Source organism: Rhagoletis pomonella, unplaced genomic scaffold (assembly GCF_013731165.1).
Source record: "Rhagoletis pomonella isolate Grant_MI unplaced genomic scaffold, Rhpom_1.0 Rhpom_scaffold_00002, whole genome shotgun sequence".
NCBI classification, from domain to species: domain Eukaryota; kingdom Metazoa; phylum Arthropoda; class Insecta; order Diptera; family Tephritidae; genus Rhagoletis; species Rhagoletis pomonella.
This window is the reverse complement of record NW_023458556.1, coordinates 64,196,371-64,213,773: the sequence shown is the minus strand read 5'-3', so window position 1 is coordinate 64,213,773 and position 17,403 is coordinate 64,196,371. Positions and strand designations below refer to the sequence as shown.

General features: G+C 35.8%; 1 protein-coding gene across 1 annotated transcript in view; it reads right to left on the bottom strand.

Moving 5' to 3' along the window:
* Nucleotides 1-7,143, bottom strand: part of LOC118733975 (zinc finger and SCAN domain-containing protein 12-like) — a 22,683-nt gene extending 15,540 nt beyond the window's left edge. Inside the window, exons 1-2 of the mRNA XM_036463634.1 lie at nucleotides 6,844-7,143; nucleotides 6,042-6,765 (exon numbers count right to left, since the gene is read on the bottom strand). Coding sequence (XP_036319527.1) covers nucleotides 6,042-6,765; nucleotides 6,844-7,143 — 1,024 coding nt within the window. The remainder of the gene's footprint in view (nucleotides 1-6,041; nucleotides 6,766-6,843) is intronic.
* Nucleotides 7,144-17,403: the final 10,260 nt, after the last annotated feature.

The window sequence follows — 17,403 nt, the reverse complement described above, 5'->3', positions numbered from 1 at the left end:
CTTGTTCACCACGTAAAGAAGGAGGTACTAGTGGATTTTCGTAATTGACACTAACATAATTTTAAAATATGTTCACTAAAATTGTATTAATATTAAAATAATGATTTGGCAAGTTGTTATCGAATTTAATGTAAAATTTAAACGTTTTCAAGATAAGATATTGATTATTTTTAAAAGGTATATATTAATACAACTATTTTTTTTATAATCCCAAATTTACGATATAAAATGTCCCACACCAAAAAACTTACAATTGGGTAATGCCGCTTCGAATTTTTCACAATTGAGCAATTGTCAAAAATCTGCTTTTTAATCAAAAAGTTGTTTATTGAAACTACCTCCTTTTTTGTATCATGGTTCCAAGCATAGTGTAATAAGCAAAGTGAAATCAATATATGACATATTTATTTTTAATACGCTTATATGACAAAGGTTTTGTCATTGCGTTAACCCACAGTATACAGTAAACCAGCCATTGACAATATAATAATAATAATAGATTGGCGCTTACACATATGTTAGTGTTTGGCCAAGCTTCTCCTCCGATTTGTGGCGTGCGCCTTGATGTTGTCATACAAAGCGGAGGGACCTACAGTTTTACGCCGACTCCGAACGGCGATTGTATTTTTATGAGAAGCTGTTTTTCATGGCAGAAATACACTTGGAGGTTTGCCATTGCCTGCCGAGGGACGACCGCTGTTAAGAAAAAACCTTTTTTTCTATATTTTTGCGATGTTGCTTTGACCAGGGTTTGAACCCAGGCATTGTGGAGTGGAAGCGCGCACTGCTTACCACTACACCACAGCGGCCGACAATATGCTTATTTCAAAATTAATACATGAACTATTGGGTATGTATAGGATTATTTTGTCATTAACCCATAGGCAATGACTGGTGCAAAAGTACCCCCAAATGTTTGTTGATATATTTGAAATGTAAATTTTAACAGCGAAATTCGTAAAAAAAAAATAATAAAACAAAAATATTGTTGATTACTAGATGGGAGGTTATAGACAGCTTTCACCAAAATTTAATACTAACCTAAATTATACCAAAGGCAACTTCGGCACCGACTTTCGTTAAAATATCTAAACACGACTGAACCAATTCATTTCGTCATTCTGAATATTTTGATAAATATGTATGTAAGAATATGTGTATATACATTTTATACCGTTGAAAAACGGCCTTGCTTATCTGCATAAACCTTTCCTGCATTAGTTCGAGCGTCGATATATAACTGTGGGTACATATTTCATAAAAACTTTGGAGGTCTCCACTGTAAGAGTGGTATATTTGAATTTACCCCTAATTTATGGGTCCATTTTCCAAAATCAGCCCACCATTATTCACTCAAAGTTGTGTTTGGAACCAGATATGACTTATGTAGGAACTGCATCCGGTTATAATCGCTTACGCTGCAAGCCTGATTTGGTAGGAATTTTGTTTTTCTCGTTGTTTTATTTTATGTGACTTGAAAATATTTCCCACTATAAGAAAATATTGAAATTGGATTTCATTCGGGTTAAAGAAAACGACAACTGTGATAAAATATCAACCAATACTGAATGCGTGTGGTGTTAAACTAACTAGATCATCGAAAGTTTGCGCTCTGCACTTCAAATCGAATGATATCATTTATGCAAGTAGTAATGCAAAGATCCAGATGCAGTACCATCAAAGATGTTACCTGCTATTTCATCAGATGAGAGGTAATGATCAAAGTGTGGGTATGTTCTCAAATGCATTAGTGCAAAGGCATATCGTGAAAATATCGTCCAATAACTACAACCGCAGTGCACCAAACTGGTAAATGCATGTTACACTCCCATAGAATGTTTACGTTAATTTCCTAAGGGCGACATGAAAAATCTAATAGGATATCGTGTTATAGATATGTTATGTGTAACATCCCAACAAGCATTTCAGTAAACGTTTTTAAAAATAACTTAAATTAAGTTTGCTATAATAAGCGTTAAATAAGCATTTTTAATATTAAGCTTATTAAAAGTTTTTTCAAACAAACCTTTAATAAGTTTTGAGAGCGAATGTTTATAAATAACTTAAACTTATAAATGAAATGTAAATGCCAACGACATGAAGTAGTAAATATAAAATTTTTTCAATCGTAAGTGACGTGTTTACGTTTTTTAAAATATATTATTAAAGGAAAAAATTAAATAAAACCAATGCGGTAAAACAAGAAAATCCAATCCAGGACCCGCTGCGCTAATCGGTGGAGCATTCGAGTCTTCAAATGATGAGTTCCCCTTATCCTTTATTAGTTTAACATTCAATTAAAAATGTATTAAATTTTTTTCAGAAAAGTTCATCAATGAGAATGGCAGCGATAAAGCGCAATATATAGCTGCATCGATGTCCCTTTTCCAATTTGCCAATAACCGCAAGTAATTGAAAGCACGCAACAAGATGTAATAATTAACTTTTTTATGCTTAATTTGTATGTGTTATTGTGAATTTGTATGCTAAAATGTCTATTCCCTATTTATATTTTCGCGACTGTAGATGAGTCCGCGGAAAATTCGCATTTCGTTTAGTTTCTAGATGTTAAGCAATCTATGTATGAGGTTTTAATGAAATATCTTTAAATAAAGGGTTATAAAAATGTTTATAAAAAGCTTTCTTTTGAAAATGTTTGGAAAGTTTATATTGATACGCTTATATAAAACCTTTTTTGAACCTTTATTATAAGTTTACACTTTTACGCTTATAAAAAGCTTTCTTTTGAACATTTATTACAAGTTTATATTTCTACGCTTATAACCAATGTTCCTTTTCGATTATATTACGCTTACTTTCAAGCGTTTTATAAACAAAAAATCAACGTTTTGTAAGCTTAATGTTTATAATTGAAAACTTAAAAAAAACTTTCTTTAAGTTTATTTTGCTTGTTGGGATGTTTCCTGTACGTGTGTAAATTTTGACATGGTTCTTTGAGTGTATTGGTGAAATATTTAAATGTATTGGAGACTGCGTTAGTCGTGTCTGGTAGGGTACCTGGTAGGGTCTACAAATATACGAATTGTTTACATTTAAATTTTCAAATAAGCGTACTTCAAATATTGACTGTTTTCTGAGCAAACTTTTTATTATAGTATTGTAAATTGATAATGAAAACTTTTTAATTATGTATAAAAAATTATTTTATTTGTTCCCGAAAAGAATATTTTCATTTTTACAGCTCACAAAGATGAATGAATAAAAAAAAGAAATTTTTGAAAAATCATTGAACAGTAAAATGTAAAAGTAAAAGTGAATTATGTTTTACGAAGTAAAGTGCTTTTAAATCATGATCCAACTACACAAGATCTGACAAGATGAAGCAAAAGAAAAAAGTAATTTTCTGGCTGACATTTGTAATTTCGGCGCCATGTTGTTTTTTTTGAAAAGTAAACAAAGAATATGAAGACGAAGCATAAAGAAAAAAATGCAAGCAATTTTGCAGCACATGTTTGTGCTAACCAAATTATTATTTTGTACGTGTTTTTGCCACCAATCACCGCGCACTTCATTTTAATTACATTTGCACAAAAAATTTATTGAAAATCGCTTAAAAATCACTGAAATAAACCAGCGACAAAATACACATAAAGAAAGAAGCAAAACAGAAATAGCAAGCTTCAAAATTATGAACGTCACACACTTGTTTCTCAATTGCTATTACAATTGGCTGCTTCTCAACCGGTCAGATCTGTTATAATTGGTTCATGCTTTTAAATCAAAGTGTTTCATCACACTTTTGTTGAAAATCGATAATGAAAAAACTTTTTAATTACATATAAAAAATTTATTTATTTGTTCCCGAAGAAAATTTTCATTTTTCAGCTCACAAAGATGAATGAATAAAAAAAAAAAAAATTTATGAAAAACCATTGAACAGTAAAATGCAAAAGTAAAAGGGAATAGTGTTTCACGAAGTCAAGTGCTTTTAAATCAAAGAGTTTCACCACACTTTTGTTGTAAATCGATAATGAAAAACTTTTCAATTATGAAAAATTAATTTATTTGTTCCCGAAAAGAATATTTTCATTTTTGCAGCCCACAAAGATGAATGAATAAAAAAAGGAAAATTTTTGAAAAATCATTGAACAGTAATATTACGTTCAAATTGGACCCATTTAAATTGTTAAATGAAAAAGAGCTTTTTAGAAAACACAATCCAAGGCGCATCCATACAAGGTGGTGTTGATTGCATATAAGTAAAAGTCCCGTGCATTTTGTTATTGCTTTTTGGTACAGGAGGATGTCAAAACGAAAGGGAATAGGAGATAATTTTCATCATTTTCTTTTGGTGACATCCTAAAGTTTCGCCGCTTCGTCTTGGATGACATTCTCCTGTACTAGTGTAGAGACAAAAATATCCAACCAGCTGATCAATCAACACCACCTTGTATTGATGCGCCTTGACACAATCGTCCACATAGAACATTTAGAGTTAACTTTGACGGTTGTTTGATTACCAATAAAAATTCGAAAAAAAAATATTCAAAATCAAGTTTTTGTGTTTCAATTTGTTTTGTGCGAATGTGTGCTTCATGATATTAACGCATACGGATAACTTAGAGACTTCAAAATGTTTAGTTCGTATGCACTATTTATCTCTGCGTTCGATGAGACCTCTTGGGAAATAACTAATTACCGCCTTGGCCTCTTTTTTGGTGGGCAGACATGCATACAATTTTGATATTTTTTGAAAATTTTTAATTTTTAATATTTTTCAGAATATAAATTTTTTGAACGTTGGCGTGTCAAATGAAAGATTTTGGGTCTTTCTGATTGGTCGGAGCAGAAAGCTTTCTGATACAACTCTGCGCTGAACTGGTTTTCAAACGAGTTAAATGATTTAACTGGTTAAATTTTCCAACAATTGCATGCGATTTAACTTGTTTATGAACATGTTTTGTTCATTTAACTGGTTCAAGCCCATTTAACATGTTTAGCTCGTCAATTTGAACGTAGTATAAAATGTAAAATTAAACGTGAATTATGTTTTACGTGTAAAGTGCTTTTAAATCAAAGTGTTTCACCACAATAGAATGGGACCACCTGAGAGGTAACACCTTTTCTTTAAAAAAAAAATAATAATTATAGAAATCCATTAACGTGGTCCAAAGTTATGCGGAAACATACATAAAAAAAATATTGAAGAAGAAATATTTGTGAAGTAGGTTAAAAAAATATAATAAAAATTAAACAAACTAAAGAAAATTGCAAAAACTTGATCAAAATTATTTTTCGCATTCTGCACGTACGAGTTCCCCTTGGTCAAATCTATTTCAAGCCGAAACTGGCCGAAACAGTACGTTTTGATGTTGTTGTTGCAGCGGAACTACTAAGCCCCGCCTATTTCGGGTCAACATTCAATCATTTTCGTCAAGCTCAACTAACGGGAGGCCCAGGAAACGAGCTGTTTCAATGGGGTCGGACGAGAGGGGTGTTAGTTGAGTCGGATTGAGCTGGCATGTGAAGAGATGGTTGGTGTCGTGAGGGGATTCTCCACATGCCGGGCACTCATTGGGGATATTGGAGTCGAGTCTGGACAGGTAGCTGTTGAGGCGGCTACAGTATTCAGACCGTAATTGAGCCAGGGTCATTCCCACGACAGCCGGTTCTACGTACCGGAATGACTCGGGTTTTACCCGACCAAGGGCTATTGTTTCGGCGACCTTACCCCGCTTAGATCGGCGGTATCCTACGTTTTGATGTTCGATAACGTTTGATTCAAGGCGAATTCATACAAGGTGGTGTTGCAGGAGCAGATGATTTCGAAGCGAATTGCGGAAATTGCCAAAACGATGTGTTTTTTGTAAATCTTTTGTGTTCTGATTGTCAACGTGAGTATAATTTCTTAATAATTTTTTGTTTTTGTTTTGCCGTTGGCACCCTGTATGAATTCGCCTTGGTCCAATTGCAATTCATTTGGAAAAATCGAAGATCTATGTAGACTAAATGAAATCGAAAAATTTACTCCAAAGCAAAAACCAGAAGAGAACCCAAAGTTTTTACTACATAGTACTCACGGCAAAATGAACATAAAAGTTTCTGCTTTTTCTTCACATTTATATTTGTCCTTTTATTCGGGCTTGTTTTTTGCACTTCCTGTTGCTTGTTATTGGCTCTAGCAGTATCCTGACCGGCTTCACCTCTCATCGGTTTCCTTCCATTTTGCTTGGACTCATTTATTTTTTTACGTTTACCAACGAAAGTTTTTGCTGAATAATTATCGTCAATTTCATTTTGTGGCTCACAAAGATAGGTCATTCTTTCTAAAGTTTCATCTTCACTTTCTTCTTCCTCTTCATTGCAAAGTGATTTCTCATCGTTCGATTCATTTAAATACAATATTTCGGATATGTCATTTGATTGCTCGCATACTAACTCATTTTCATTTTCACCCATGGGCTTGATATCCTCTGCATTTTCTTGCCGTTCCACCTTTTCGATGTCCATAAATTCACTAGAGTAAAAATCGCCACATTGTTCTTCTGTCGCATCAAAGTAACTCTCTGGTGTTGTTGTATCTTGATAGTTCTCTATATTGGAATCCTTATCTTCTTCTTCGGATTCACTTAGCGCCTCTTTTTCCAGCTTATATTCTGATACCTCGCATAATAACTCAGCATACACACATTCAGTTTCTATAGCTTCTGGACTAAGACGCGTTTCCATCTCTTCAGTTTCCACTATTAAATTTTCTGCACAGATATTCTCACCGGGGAAGTCAGGTTCTACTACAACCTCCTCCTATTCAAATAGAGTAGGAATCAGCAAAATCTACATATTCGCCAGAACAAATAAATGTACCTAGAATGATTTCATTACCTTAAGAGACAAACGATCGCTAGGTGGAAAAATAATCGCTTCGGTCTCCATTCCATTCGGAATTAGAAATTTGTGAAAAAATTCCTCCGACTGCCGAGCACATTTCCGAAAGTTGTAGGCTATTTGCAGCTTTTGAGCACACATTTTGCAAAGAGTTTTAGGAAAACTGTCCTTAGGCGACGCATGTAATTGTGTACATTCGTTGAAGTAATCGAAAAGGCACTTGCCATCATCTGTGCATGGGACAGCCATATCAACCAAGATTTGGCTTTTGTTTTTGGTGCAGGCGCGACATTGCATTTTTATAGCTTGATAATCGTTTTTCCTTTAAACATTACAGTACAATTTCAAACAAATTTATAGGTATTAGGGATGGTAAGAAGTGCAAATTATCGATTATTCTATCGATAGTTTAAATTTTCCAGCACATCGATGGTTTAAAAAAACTATCGATAGTTACTTTACATAATAGGCCAAATACACCCCACAGTAGGTTCTTTCCCGTACGCAACGCTGGATCCCGCGGGTGCCCTAAACAGCCCAGAAATCATTCCCGTTCTCAACAAAATGGGTGGTAGAGAGCGAAAATTGGAACGTATTGGATCGTGTCTTCTTCTTCCTGTCCGAAACAGTTCGGACTTTTGTTCTGGTAAAAATGGATAAAGTGTCAAAATGCATATCAGCTGTTGTGTTTACATGCGGCCTGCATTTACTTAGTGCTTTTTAGACATAGTGAATGGCCTGTTGATGTATTTTCAATCTTTATATACTTGAAACCAAATTTGTGAAACCAAAATTCAATTTCCAAGAGTTTGCATTTAAAGCTGATGCCAGATAAAACTTTGTAGCTTTGCGTGACATTTATAACTTTGCCAGCAAAGCGCCAGACGCAAAAGGTATGCCACAATGAACGCCAAGAAATCAATTTTGTACTGCTCTTTTACTCGTCAAAATTGCTGTGGATTTAAGATATTTTGCTTTAAAGTTATCAGCAATGTAATTGAGTTATGTTTCTGCATGAATACTCGAATTTGGACGAAACAAAATAAATATTAAACCGGCTGATTGTCAAAGCGCGCAAAAAGATGGGAGTTGGCCATCTTTTCGCTTCGCGCTGCAGCTTCAATGATCTATGTGGCATGCTTTGTGCATTTTCATACAATTCATCTTATCTGTCAAAGCGAATCTGTTACGTAAAGCGAAGCAAAAGTTTTGTGGCATCAGCTTAAGTGACAAAAACAAAAACAACGTGAAGCATCTGTTTCTCAAATTCTGGGCACAAAAAGTGTGGTTTTTGCGTTCCCGTACTTCTGGATTATGTTCCATTTTTGAGAGCAAATTTTTTTATTCTCTAACTACCGTATCCGGTCCGGATTGTTAGGGGAAGAACCTAGTGAGTCTGCGCAGCGTGAATACTTTCACCGCTCTCCGCAGAAAACAAATTTCACCGTACACCATACAGGCATTACAAAAATTAACATATTGAAGAATTTGTTTTTGTTATTTTATGGCCTTATAACAATTATATTCAACAATTTTTATTGAGCTCGAGGCCGTTTTTTAATGAAAACTTATTGTGGAAAAGCAACAACAATTTGAAAAAATTGTAGAAGTGATAGCTATATCGGAAATCACCACATTTCCCCATCACTACGCCTACGCACTGTGTGTGGTTCGAATCCTACTGAAAGAAGTCTGATGAGGAAATGTGGTGATTTCCGAAATAGCTATCCCTTCTACCATTTTTTCAAATTATTGTTGCTTTTCCACAATAAGTTTTCATTAAAAAACGGCCTCGAGCTCAATAAAAATTGTTGAATATAATTGTTATAACCCCATAAAATAACAAAAACAAATAACTTAAGGACGAGCACACCTAAAAGTTAAACATTCTAATAATAGAAATATTAACAGAAACCAACAAAACCATCAACTACATGATCAAGTGAATTGCAGCGGAATAGCTGCGCTTGATTGTAGTTGGTTTAACAAGTGAAATAGTGGAAATAAGCCACAAGAATTAACAAGGCGAATTTAGCACAGTGCGTAGGCAACGTCAGTGGGATCGTCGGTTTGAATCCTACTGAAAGAAGTATGATGAGGAAATGTGGTGATTTCCGAAATAGCTATCACTTCTACCATTTTTTCAAATTATTCTTGCCTCGAGCTCAATAAAAATTGTTGTTGAATATTGAAGAATTTTAACAAAAATTCTTTCCTAATTTTTATCCGCGCACGTCTACACTTCATGAAAACTAATCAAGTATGACAAAATTGCACCACGCACAACACACTTGGTCTGCGCATCGGCGACCAAAATAAAAATTTTTGAATTTTACACAGACAGTAGCTTTGTTCCACACGCTTTCCGGCTTTCTCCGGTAATTAGAGCGTAAAAATAAGTTACTCTCTCACATGTGTCAAAATGTGTCAACACGTGCCAGAAGTGCCCAGAGAGCGAAGAACGCAAAAAACCACATTTCGTGCCCGGAATCAACAAATCATATCTAAACAATGATTTTACGTGTATTTATCTTATATGACTAATAAAATTATCAAACAACTACATTTTCTGAAAATTCTCTGGTATTTTCCACTTTTGTGTTTTATAAAATTTGCATTCGGATGTAAGCATCAACAGCTGTTATTTCAAATTGCCCTTTTGCACATTGGTGCCCGGAAAAAAGTTCGGACTGTTTCGTGCACAAAGAAGAAGATACTTACGATCTCAAAGTGGAAAATATTCGCTCTCTATTACCCATTTTTCTAACGTGAGGAATGCTTTTGCGGCTGTTTTGGGCACCTGCGGTATCCCGCGGGCTCGCGAGGAACAAACCTAGTATGTGACATAGCCTTTGCAGACATAAAACGGCGAAATGCACGATGAGCCAGTCTGCGCTTCGCGGTGAAAGTTCTCGCGATACGCAGGCATACTATTACTAAGTTAATGCATAGGCTAATTCACGAAATGATTTCATGAATTTGGGTTAAAATTGGCTGCATAAACACAATTTCATGAATTCAATTTCTGTGGGGAAATCTCTAGCTCTGAACTGGTGCGCTTCTAGTCCATTTAGACTCAGTACTGGCTCGCGATAAATCTCTTTTGCATGCAAACAACTGGAAAATTTAACATGGCGATGTCCTAGGAAGTGTCAACTGCCCTCCGCTGGATCCCTTTTTCGATAGTTCAAACCAGAGTGTCCAGATTTGGCAATTTCGCGCCAATTTGGTGATTTTTTTTATTATATTTGCGCATAAAAATTTAGGAAATCGCCATCGGTAATTTTTGACGATTTTTTCGCTTCAAATAAATTTTTTCCAATTATAAAAATATATAAAACTTAGTTTTCCACCATAATTTTACAGAAGAGGCTAAGGAACTGCGTGATACACTTGACTTAAAAAGCATATTAAAAGACTGTCAAACAGTTTTAATCGCCCTAAACGAAGAACTTTTGAAACGATTACCTAGTCAATTAAATACTTTTAAAAAAGCTTTGATCTTGTCACCAGAAAAGTGTTTGAATCACAAGAGGCCGAGTTTCAGGGACAGCCAATTCACTATTTGACTTTGAAGGAAAGAAAAGCAGCAGACACTGATTATTTAAATCTTTTAACTTTCCCATGGAATAACTTTTCTCAGAATCATTCCATCCGACTCTGAAGAATTTTGGATAACTGCTTACGGAGTGAAAACCGCAACATGCAATAAAATTTTTGGAAATATAAGTGAATTCATATTATTATCCTTGCCGCACTCACATGCTTTGTTGAGCGCGTTTTTTCCGTAACGAATTCAACAAAAACTAAGATTCGAAATAGGATGAGGTTGGAAAGCCTTAATTCAATAGTTCGAATAAAATGTTATATGAGGGCTAATAGTTTCTGCTGCAAAACGTTTCCAATATCAAACAGTATGTTATCAAGGTTAAATAGCTCAATATATGACAACAACAGAAATGTAAATCATTCAGACACTATGGGTGATTTTGAAGAAATTGTGGAAATAGCTGATCTGGCCTTATTATAGGTATTTATTTAATTTTTAGCGCCTAGTTCTTAAAAGCGGATTGTGCGATTAATCAATTAATATGAGTTATAATAAATTTAATAATTGCGCAGTCCTATTGCAAAATGTGTTGAAACCAATACTTTTAAAAAGTATTCGTTTAAAAAAATGGTTTGTACAACACTATGTATAATATAAGTGATTTGTGTTATTTATTATTACAGTCTGAAGGTATTATATTCGTTTTTGGTTTTAAAAACTATATTATAACAAGATCTCATTTTTAAAACAAAAAATTTGTTAAAAAATTTTCAGAAATTGCGCTTTTTTTAAACAATCTGGACACCCTGGTTCGAACTATAAATTCTATAGTTCTGAACCAGTTCTAAAATCGACAGAAAGAAAAAGTATCATTTTTTTTTCAATGTTTGGTGGTTCTTCCGTGTGTGCGATTTTAAATTATTTTCAAAGAAATGTGTTTTCGTTTTGAAATAAAATTTGTTTGAATGATTGTGAGAAATGCACGTTTACATACCTTTGGCTGTAGCTGAGTTTGCAGAGGTGCATGATGTTATTGGTTTGACTCCAGAAGATCCCAAGCTGTTAAAATGTTAACACAAATTATTAGGGCTCTTCATCTAAAGTGATAAAGGGATAAATTTCTTAAATTTATCAGTTTATCCGCATTCTTTCATGAACGCACCTTGGTAAATAATTGCATAAAAATGTTTATTATTTAACTTATATGGCTAGTTACGTTTCAAGCGAAGCACACATTAGCGCGATTCACACGTTGCGAATCCGCAGAGCTATGAATTACAACAATTCCACCCATGTATTTTAATGAGCTAGCGCTAGGGTTGCCAACTGTGCTATAATATATAGTATTGTACTATTTTTTCGGTCGGCGTACTATATACTGTTGGAAAAAAATATAGTACGCAAAAATACTATATTTCTCAATTATAAACATAAAAATATTTCAGTAATTTACACGAAAAAATGTGTATTAAAATGGATGACCTTTATACTGAAAAAAACAATATTAAATGAAATATTCTTTAAAGTACAAGGTCATTGTGATTTTAATCAAAAAAGGTTATAATCAAAAACGGTAACATAACTGAGAGAGAATTAACAAATTCACTTACAATCATGATAAAAAAAAGGTAGTTCCATGATACAAAAAAGAAGGTAGTTTCTTTACTACTACTTTTTGATTATAAAACAGATTTTTGACATTTCTCCTGATGCAAACATTAAGCATAGCTTTGCCACATATAAATTTTTTGAGAGGGGAGATTTTCTTTTAAATATTTGGGATTTAATAAAAGAGTAAAATTTCCATACAAAAAATAGCAAGTTCATGTGTTCGATAATCAAATTTGAATGTTTTCCTCAAGCGTTTTAAAGATCCTTTGAACAATATCGATGTGCAGAGATAAAGTAATAAAATAAAATCCAGTTTTGAAACATTTATTTATTAAAAAGCATTCTTTCATTTTATTTTAAACAAAATAAATAAATTTACATAACAAAAATCTTTTTTTGATAATAGTCCGAAGAAGATGTATTAATAGATATTTCGTCATTAAAGCATAGTCCGAAACAGGCTTCGGAGAAGGTTGTATGGGCTCATTGCCTCACAATTAAACGAGTCACAATTCAGAATTCTCCCGAAGTGAAGTATCTAGAAGTAATTTAGGATACAAAACTGTCGTGTAAATCTAACGTGGAACACAAAACCTATAAAGAATTTGCAGCATTTTGGCAATGTAAGCAAGTCTTTGGCAAAACGTGGGGTGTGTCACCATAGGGAATCTTCTGGAATTATACCTCTATGATCAGACCAATAATTATCTATGCGTCAGTGGTATAGTGGAGCAGATTCTCAATCAAGAGCATGGGAAGTCTGCTTGCTAAACTTCAAAGAACTACTGCCGTGTGCTGTCCTGAAGCTTTCTCTACAATACGTGGCGCTACTCTTGATGCACTGCTGCACTTACCGTCACTTTGTGTCTTCATACGTGGGGAAGCTTTAAAGGCCACCTGCAGACTAAAAATAAACGGATGCTGGTATAACACTGAGTGGGGCAAAGCGGAAATTGCTAGCGGCAGAGATCTGAGCACTTGTGTCTTTTAAATGCCACAGGATAGTACGCCACCTTTACCTTTGTTGAAGAGATTCTATTATGTTTAGTTCCCTGCGGCTGAATGCTGGTTTAATACCAGCACTGAGCCCGGAATCACACATAATCGAATCTTCAATGATGGCTCCAAGCTGACTCTCTCTTGGACTTTTCTCTGGGGAAGTATGCTTTGGTCTTCCAGGCTGAAGTATTTGCAGTGACAGCCAAACTGCACTTAAGGCATTGGGCAGCCCTCTAACTACTTACTTCCAAACTCTGGGTGCCAGTTCAACCGGCAGTAACTCCTATCGTCCATAACTATAATATCTATCATAGCATGAAGCACCGAAATTAAAGCCTTACCTTTGCAAAGCACATCCAAATCCATGAACGAAAGACACAAGATCACGTAAGAACAAGAGAGTGAAAAAAGTCGATTTTTTTAGCGGGTTCTACGCCATCTTGTTTCACTGGAAAACGAGCGAAAAGAAAACAAAGCAAAGAAAACAACGAAAACCAAAATTAGCCAAAATTATTGTCAGCCACTTTAAACGTACAATTTAGGTAAAATGATGCAACAAAATGCTTTGAAATGTGTTGTCATGTTGAATTAACTCTTCTTTACTTGAATAAAAGTGTAAAATAGTGGTGCTTGTGATGTAAACAAACGCTCAGCTGACGAACCCGCTTTCGGAAACTTTTTTCTCAAAACCAGTTACGAATACAACGTCGCGTTCTTACGTGATCTTGTGTATTTCGTTCATGATCCAAATCCTTTTCGGTGACTGGCTTTACCGGGCCGTTACACATTCAATTTTCCCCTTTAAATTTTCAATACTCTTACACTTTTTCACTAACACACTCTTATTTATTGCTTGAATGAGCAACTTGCTTTCAATTTTTCCCTTTCAATTGGATTTCAATTTTGCTTTCAATTTTGATCAGCTTTTCAGCATTGGCATGCGAATTTTGTGAAAATAAAAAAAATACTAAGCATGTTAAAATGTTAATCTACAATGGAATTAAAATGGAAAATGTTCTTCAGAAGCTAGTTAGTTACATTGTTTTCTTGAAGGCGACATGTGGATAATGAAATTGCTTCTCAAATTGAATGCAGCCTACGTAACCGCAGAACTCCACAGGCAAACACCGATGGCCTACCAACTGTCATTTTGACGAGCAATGTGATTGCAAGTTTTTGTGTGTGGGCACTTTGATGTCTTGAAATAAGCATTTGCCGCATGACGCCACCAGACAACATTCTCTCAATTTCGTTGTTTAAAAACATTTAAATCTTTAAAAAACTTGCTGAATAATTTCCTAAAACGTAATCATAAATAATCCAATAAGGAACAGACTTTTATTTTGATTTAATATAAAAATTTCATCGATGTTACCACCAGCACGCTTTCTTTCAAATGAAAATATGGCTGTCAAACTATCGAATTGCCTGCAATAGATGTCAAGCAATAAGCGCTGACATATATTGCAGCACATGAGAAATAGGCGGTCTCCATTGGAAATATATTTTGTGACATAGTTTTCACGACATGGGTGTTTTCCTGTGGAGACAGGGCCTAATGGCTTTCAATTTTGATGATTTTTGACAAGCAATGTGTGTGAGGATATTGAAAGGCAAAACTTATTGTGTGTCGTCAGCGTTAGAAGAAACTAATTTAATAATAGCTAATTTTTGCGGTGGACAACATATTTACCTCTTTTATTTCAAAGAAAAAGTCAGTTGGTTGCTTTTTCAAATATGGCGATGTATGAATTTCAATTTTCGTTATTGCTCAGATCGAAGACAAATTTCCTTGTAATTTTTTAAATGTTTTTTTTTACACTAAATAAATGATTATTGAGGATTAGGTATGGTAGCACGAAATGTCACAATCTGTTTAATTGTCAGATAGTTAATATGGCGCATGAAAAGTGACAATGAAACTACCTTCTTTTTTGTATCATGGGTAGTTCCATTTAATGACATTCGTTGTTGTTGTTAACCATTTGACTTTTAATAAAATTATGACATTTCATCAAATTCATGCTACCTGATCACTAGAAGAAATATTTTTTTTAAGCAGAAGATTTTATCAGTACATTCAAAGATGTTAAATATGATGCACTTGAAAATTATGCCGGCTACATAATTTCGAAAATGGGGTTGACGACTGGGTTTCAGATTATCATTGTTGTAAAGGAACATACTTGTAGAGTTTACATATTTTTGAATTTAGCGATGCAACCGTGCGTGGTGCATAATTCAAAGTTTGTTAAGTCCGGCAACGCTGCCGATTGTATTCGTGTTTGTCAAATGTTCGTATCTGTCAAATGTAAAGCGCCATAATTTTATTCCGAAGACAAAAAGGCGCGAGGACATACAAAGTGTAAGGCGATTAGATTTTAAGATTGTACTGAGTTAACATTGTCAAATTTTATAAAATCCTAACTTGCAGGAAAATAAAACAACCAACAAGCAATCGCAATCAATCATCAACGATAGCAATAGCTGTGCAACTACTACAGCAACCACTAATAATATTGAGTTTTATTTTGGCCCTCGCGCCCGTCTGCGGAACATCTTTTATTTTCACTTTTGCGAGAGTGACTTGCACGGTTTATTCGACGTTTTCCTGCCAATTGTCACCGGAACGAATAATTGAAGCAGTAGTGAACCGCCCAGCTTGATTTGATCGCCTTGCTGCAAGTTGCCGTGACCAGCACACATGCAGTGAACTGCATACTCTAAGCGGAGCCCTACATCCAAGAATTGTGGAGTACTGACTCACTATAAGTGCCGGTAAGTGTTATTTGGGGGATTAGGCTTAAGGTCAATCGGGAGCGTCAAAACGTGGTTTTAGTAGCCAATAAATGCCAACAACGCGGTCGGCATCTAAAATGGCGGAAAGTGAGAATGAAGATCTCGAAACTACTGTGAGAGAGCATACGATTGGCGCCCAATAAGAAAGTACCGCTAGCGTACCGGCACAGTTAGCAGCTATGATGCAAGAAATACAAAATTTAAAGGTAGCCTTAAATCAGCAGCAACGTAATGTACGAGCGTCGACTGAAACGAACTCTGAGGGGGAAGATAGGGTAGGCAACACGTTAGCAGAGGCGGTCAGTGAGCTGAGCCGCGCTTTAACACAAACGCCTGCACAGCCTGTGATCAAGCTGTACGACTTGCCCGAGTTCAGCGGTCGACCTGAAGATTGGCCGATGTTTCGAGAAGCATTTACGGCCACGACAGCGGAGTATCGTTACACTGAGCGGCAAAATACGTTGCGGTTGCAGAAGGCATTGAAAGGTCAGGCTAGGGAAACGGTAGAGTGTTTACTTATACACAGCGGAAATGTAAACCGGGTTTTAGAAACATTAAAAGAGCGATTTGGTAGACCTGAGATTTTGGTTAAAAGTCAGATTTCGCGTATCCGTAACGTTGCCAATATCCCTGAGAATAGAATAGACTTAATCATTCCGTTTGCCACAAAGGTGCAAAATTTGGCCTCATTTTTGGGCGCAGCAGAATGCGATCACCATTTAAGTAATCCGATCCTAATGGAAGAGCTCGTGTCTAAGCTGCCAGTGCAGCGAAGATTAATGTGGGCACGTCATGCTGTAAACATACAGCCGCGACCGACTATCCAGCATCTCAGCGAGTGGCTACAAGAGGAAGCCCGCATTATGAATACGATTTGCACCCTCGTGGGTGAACCGCAGCGGCAATCGGATCAGCGATCCGAAAGACGTGCACGGTTTCTTCACGCGGTAGAGTCACAAGAGTTACATAGAGGCGGGTGTAAAATGTGATCAGGTGGTCACGATCTCGAACATTGTGGTCGATTCTTAGGCCTTTCTCATAAAGATAAGTGGCAATATATACGCGAAAAGCGACTTTGTTTTAACTGTTTAAAGTCTGGCCATCGAAGCACTTCATGCGCACGTATACACAGAACTAACATTGCAGTGGTTCGGTACGGTGAATATGGAGATATCGGGCGTGGGTAGGCAACGCAAAAGGTTTCCGCTCCGCAACGTCAAGATGGTTAAGGATCTGCAGTTGCCGCGACAGACGCTTAGTATATCTCAGCTCCACATAGGCCAACGACATTTAAAGAGACTGCCATTAGTGGGTTACTCAGATGCTACTCCAGACTTGTTGATTGGGTTGGACAACGTGCATTTGGGTATCGCGAAACGTATTGCCGACGATGGTCGTCGGGGTCCGGCTGCAGTATTGACCAAGCTTGGATGGGTGATTTACGGTTCCCTAGGGAACAGAAGCGACACAAATCAGCGCGTATTTTTGGTGCGAGAGAACTCCGAAGATACGGCGTCGGGAGTTGAAAACATTGAAGAGCTGGTCAAAAACTTCGTGGTGAGTGACGACTTAGGCGTTTCTACTGCTGTCAAACATAT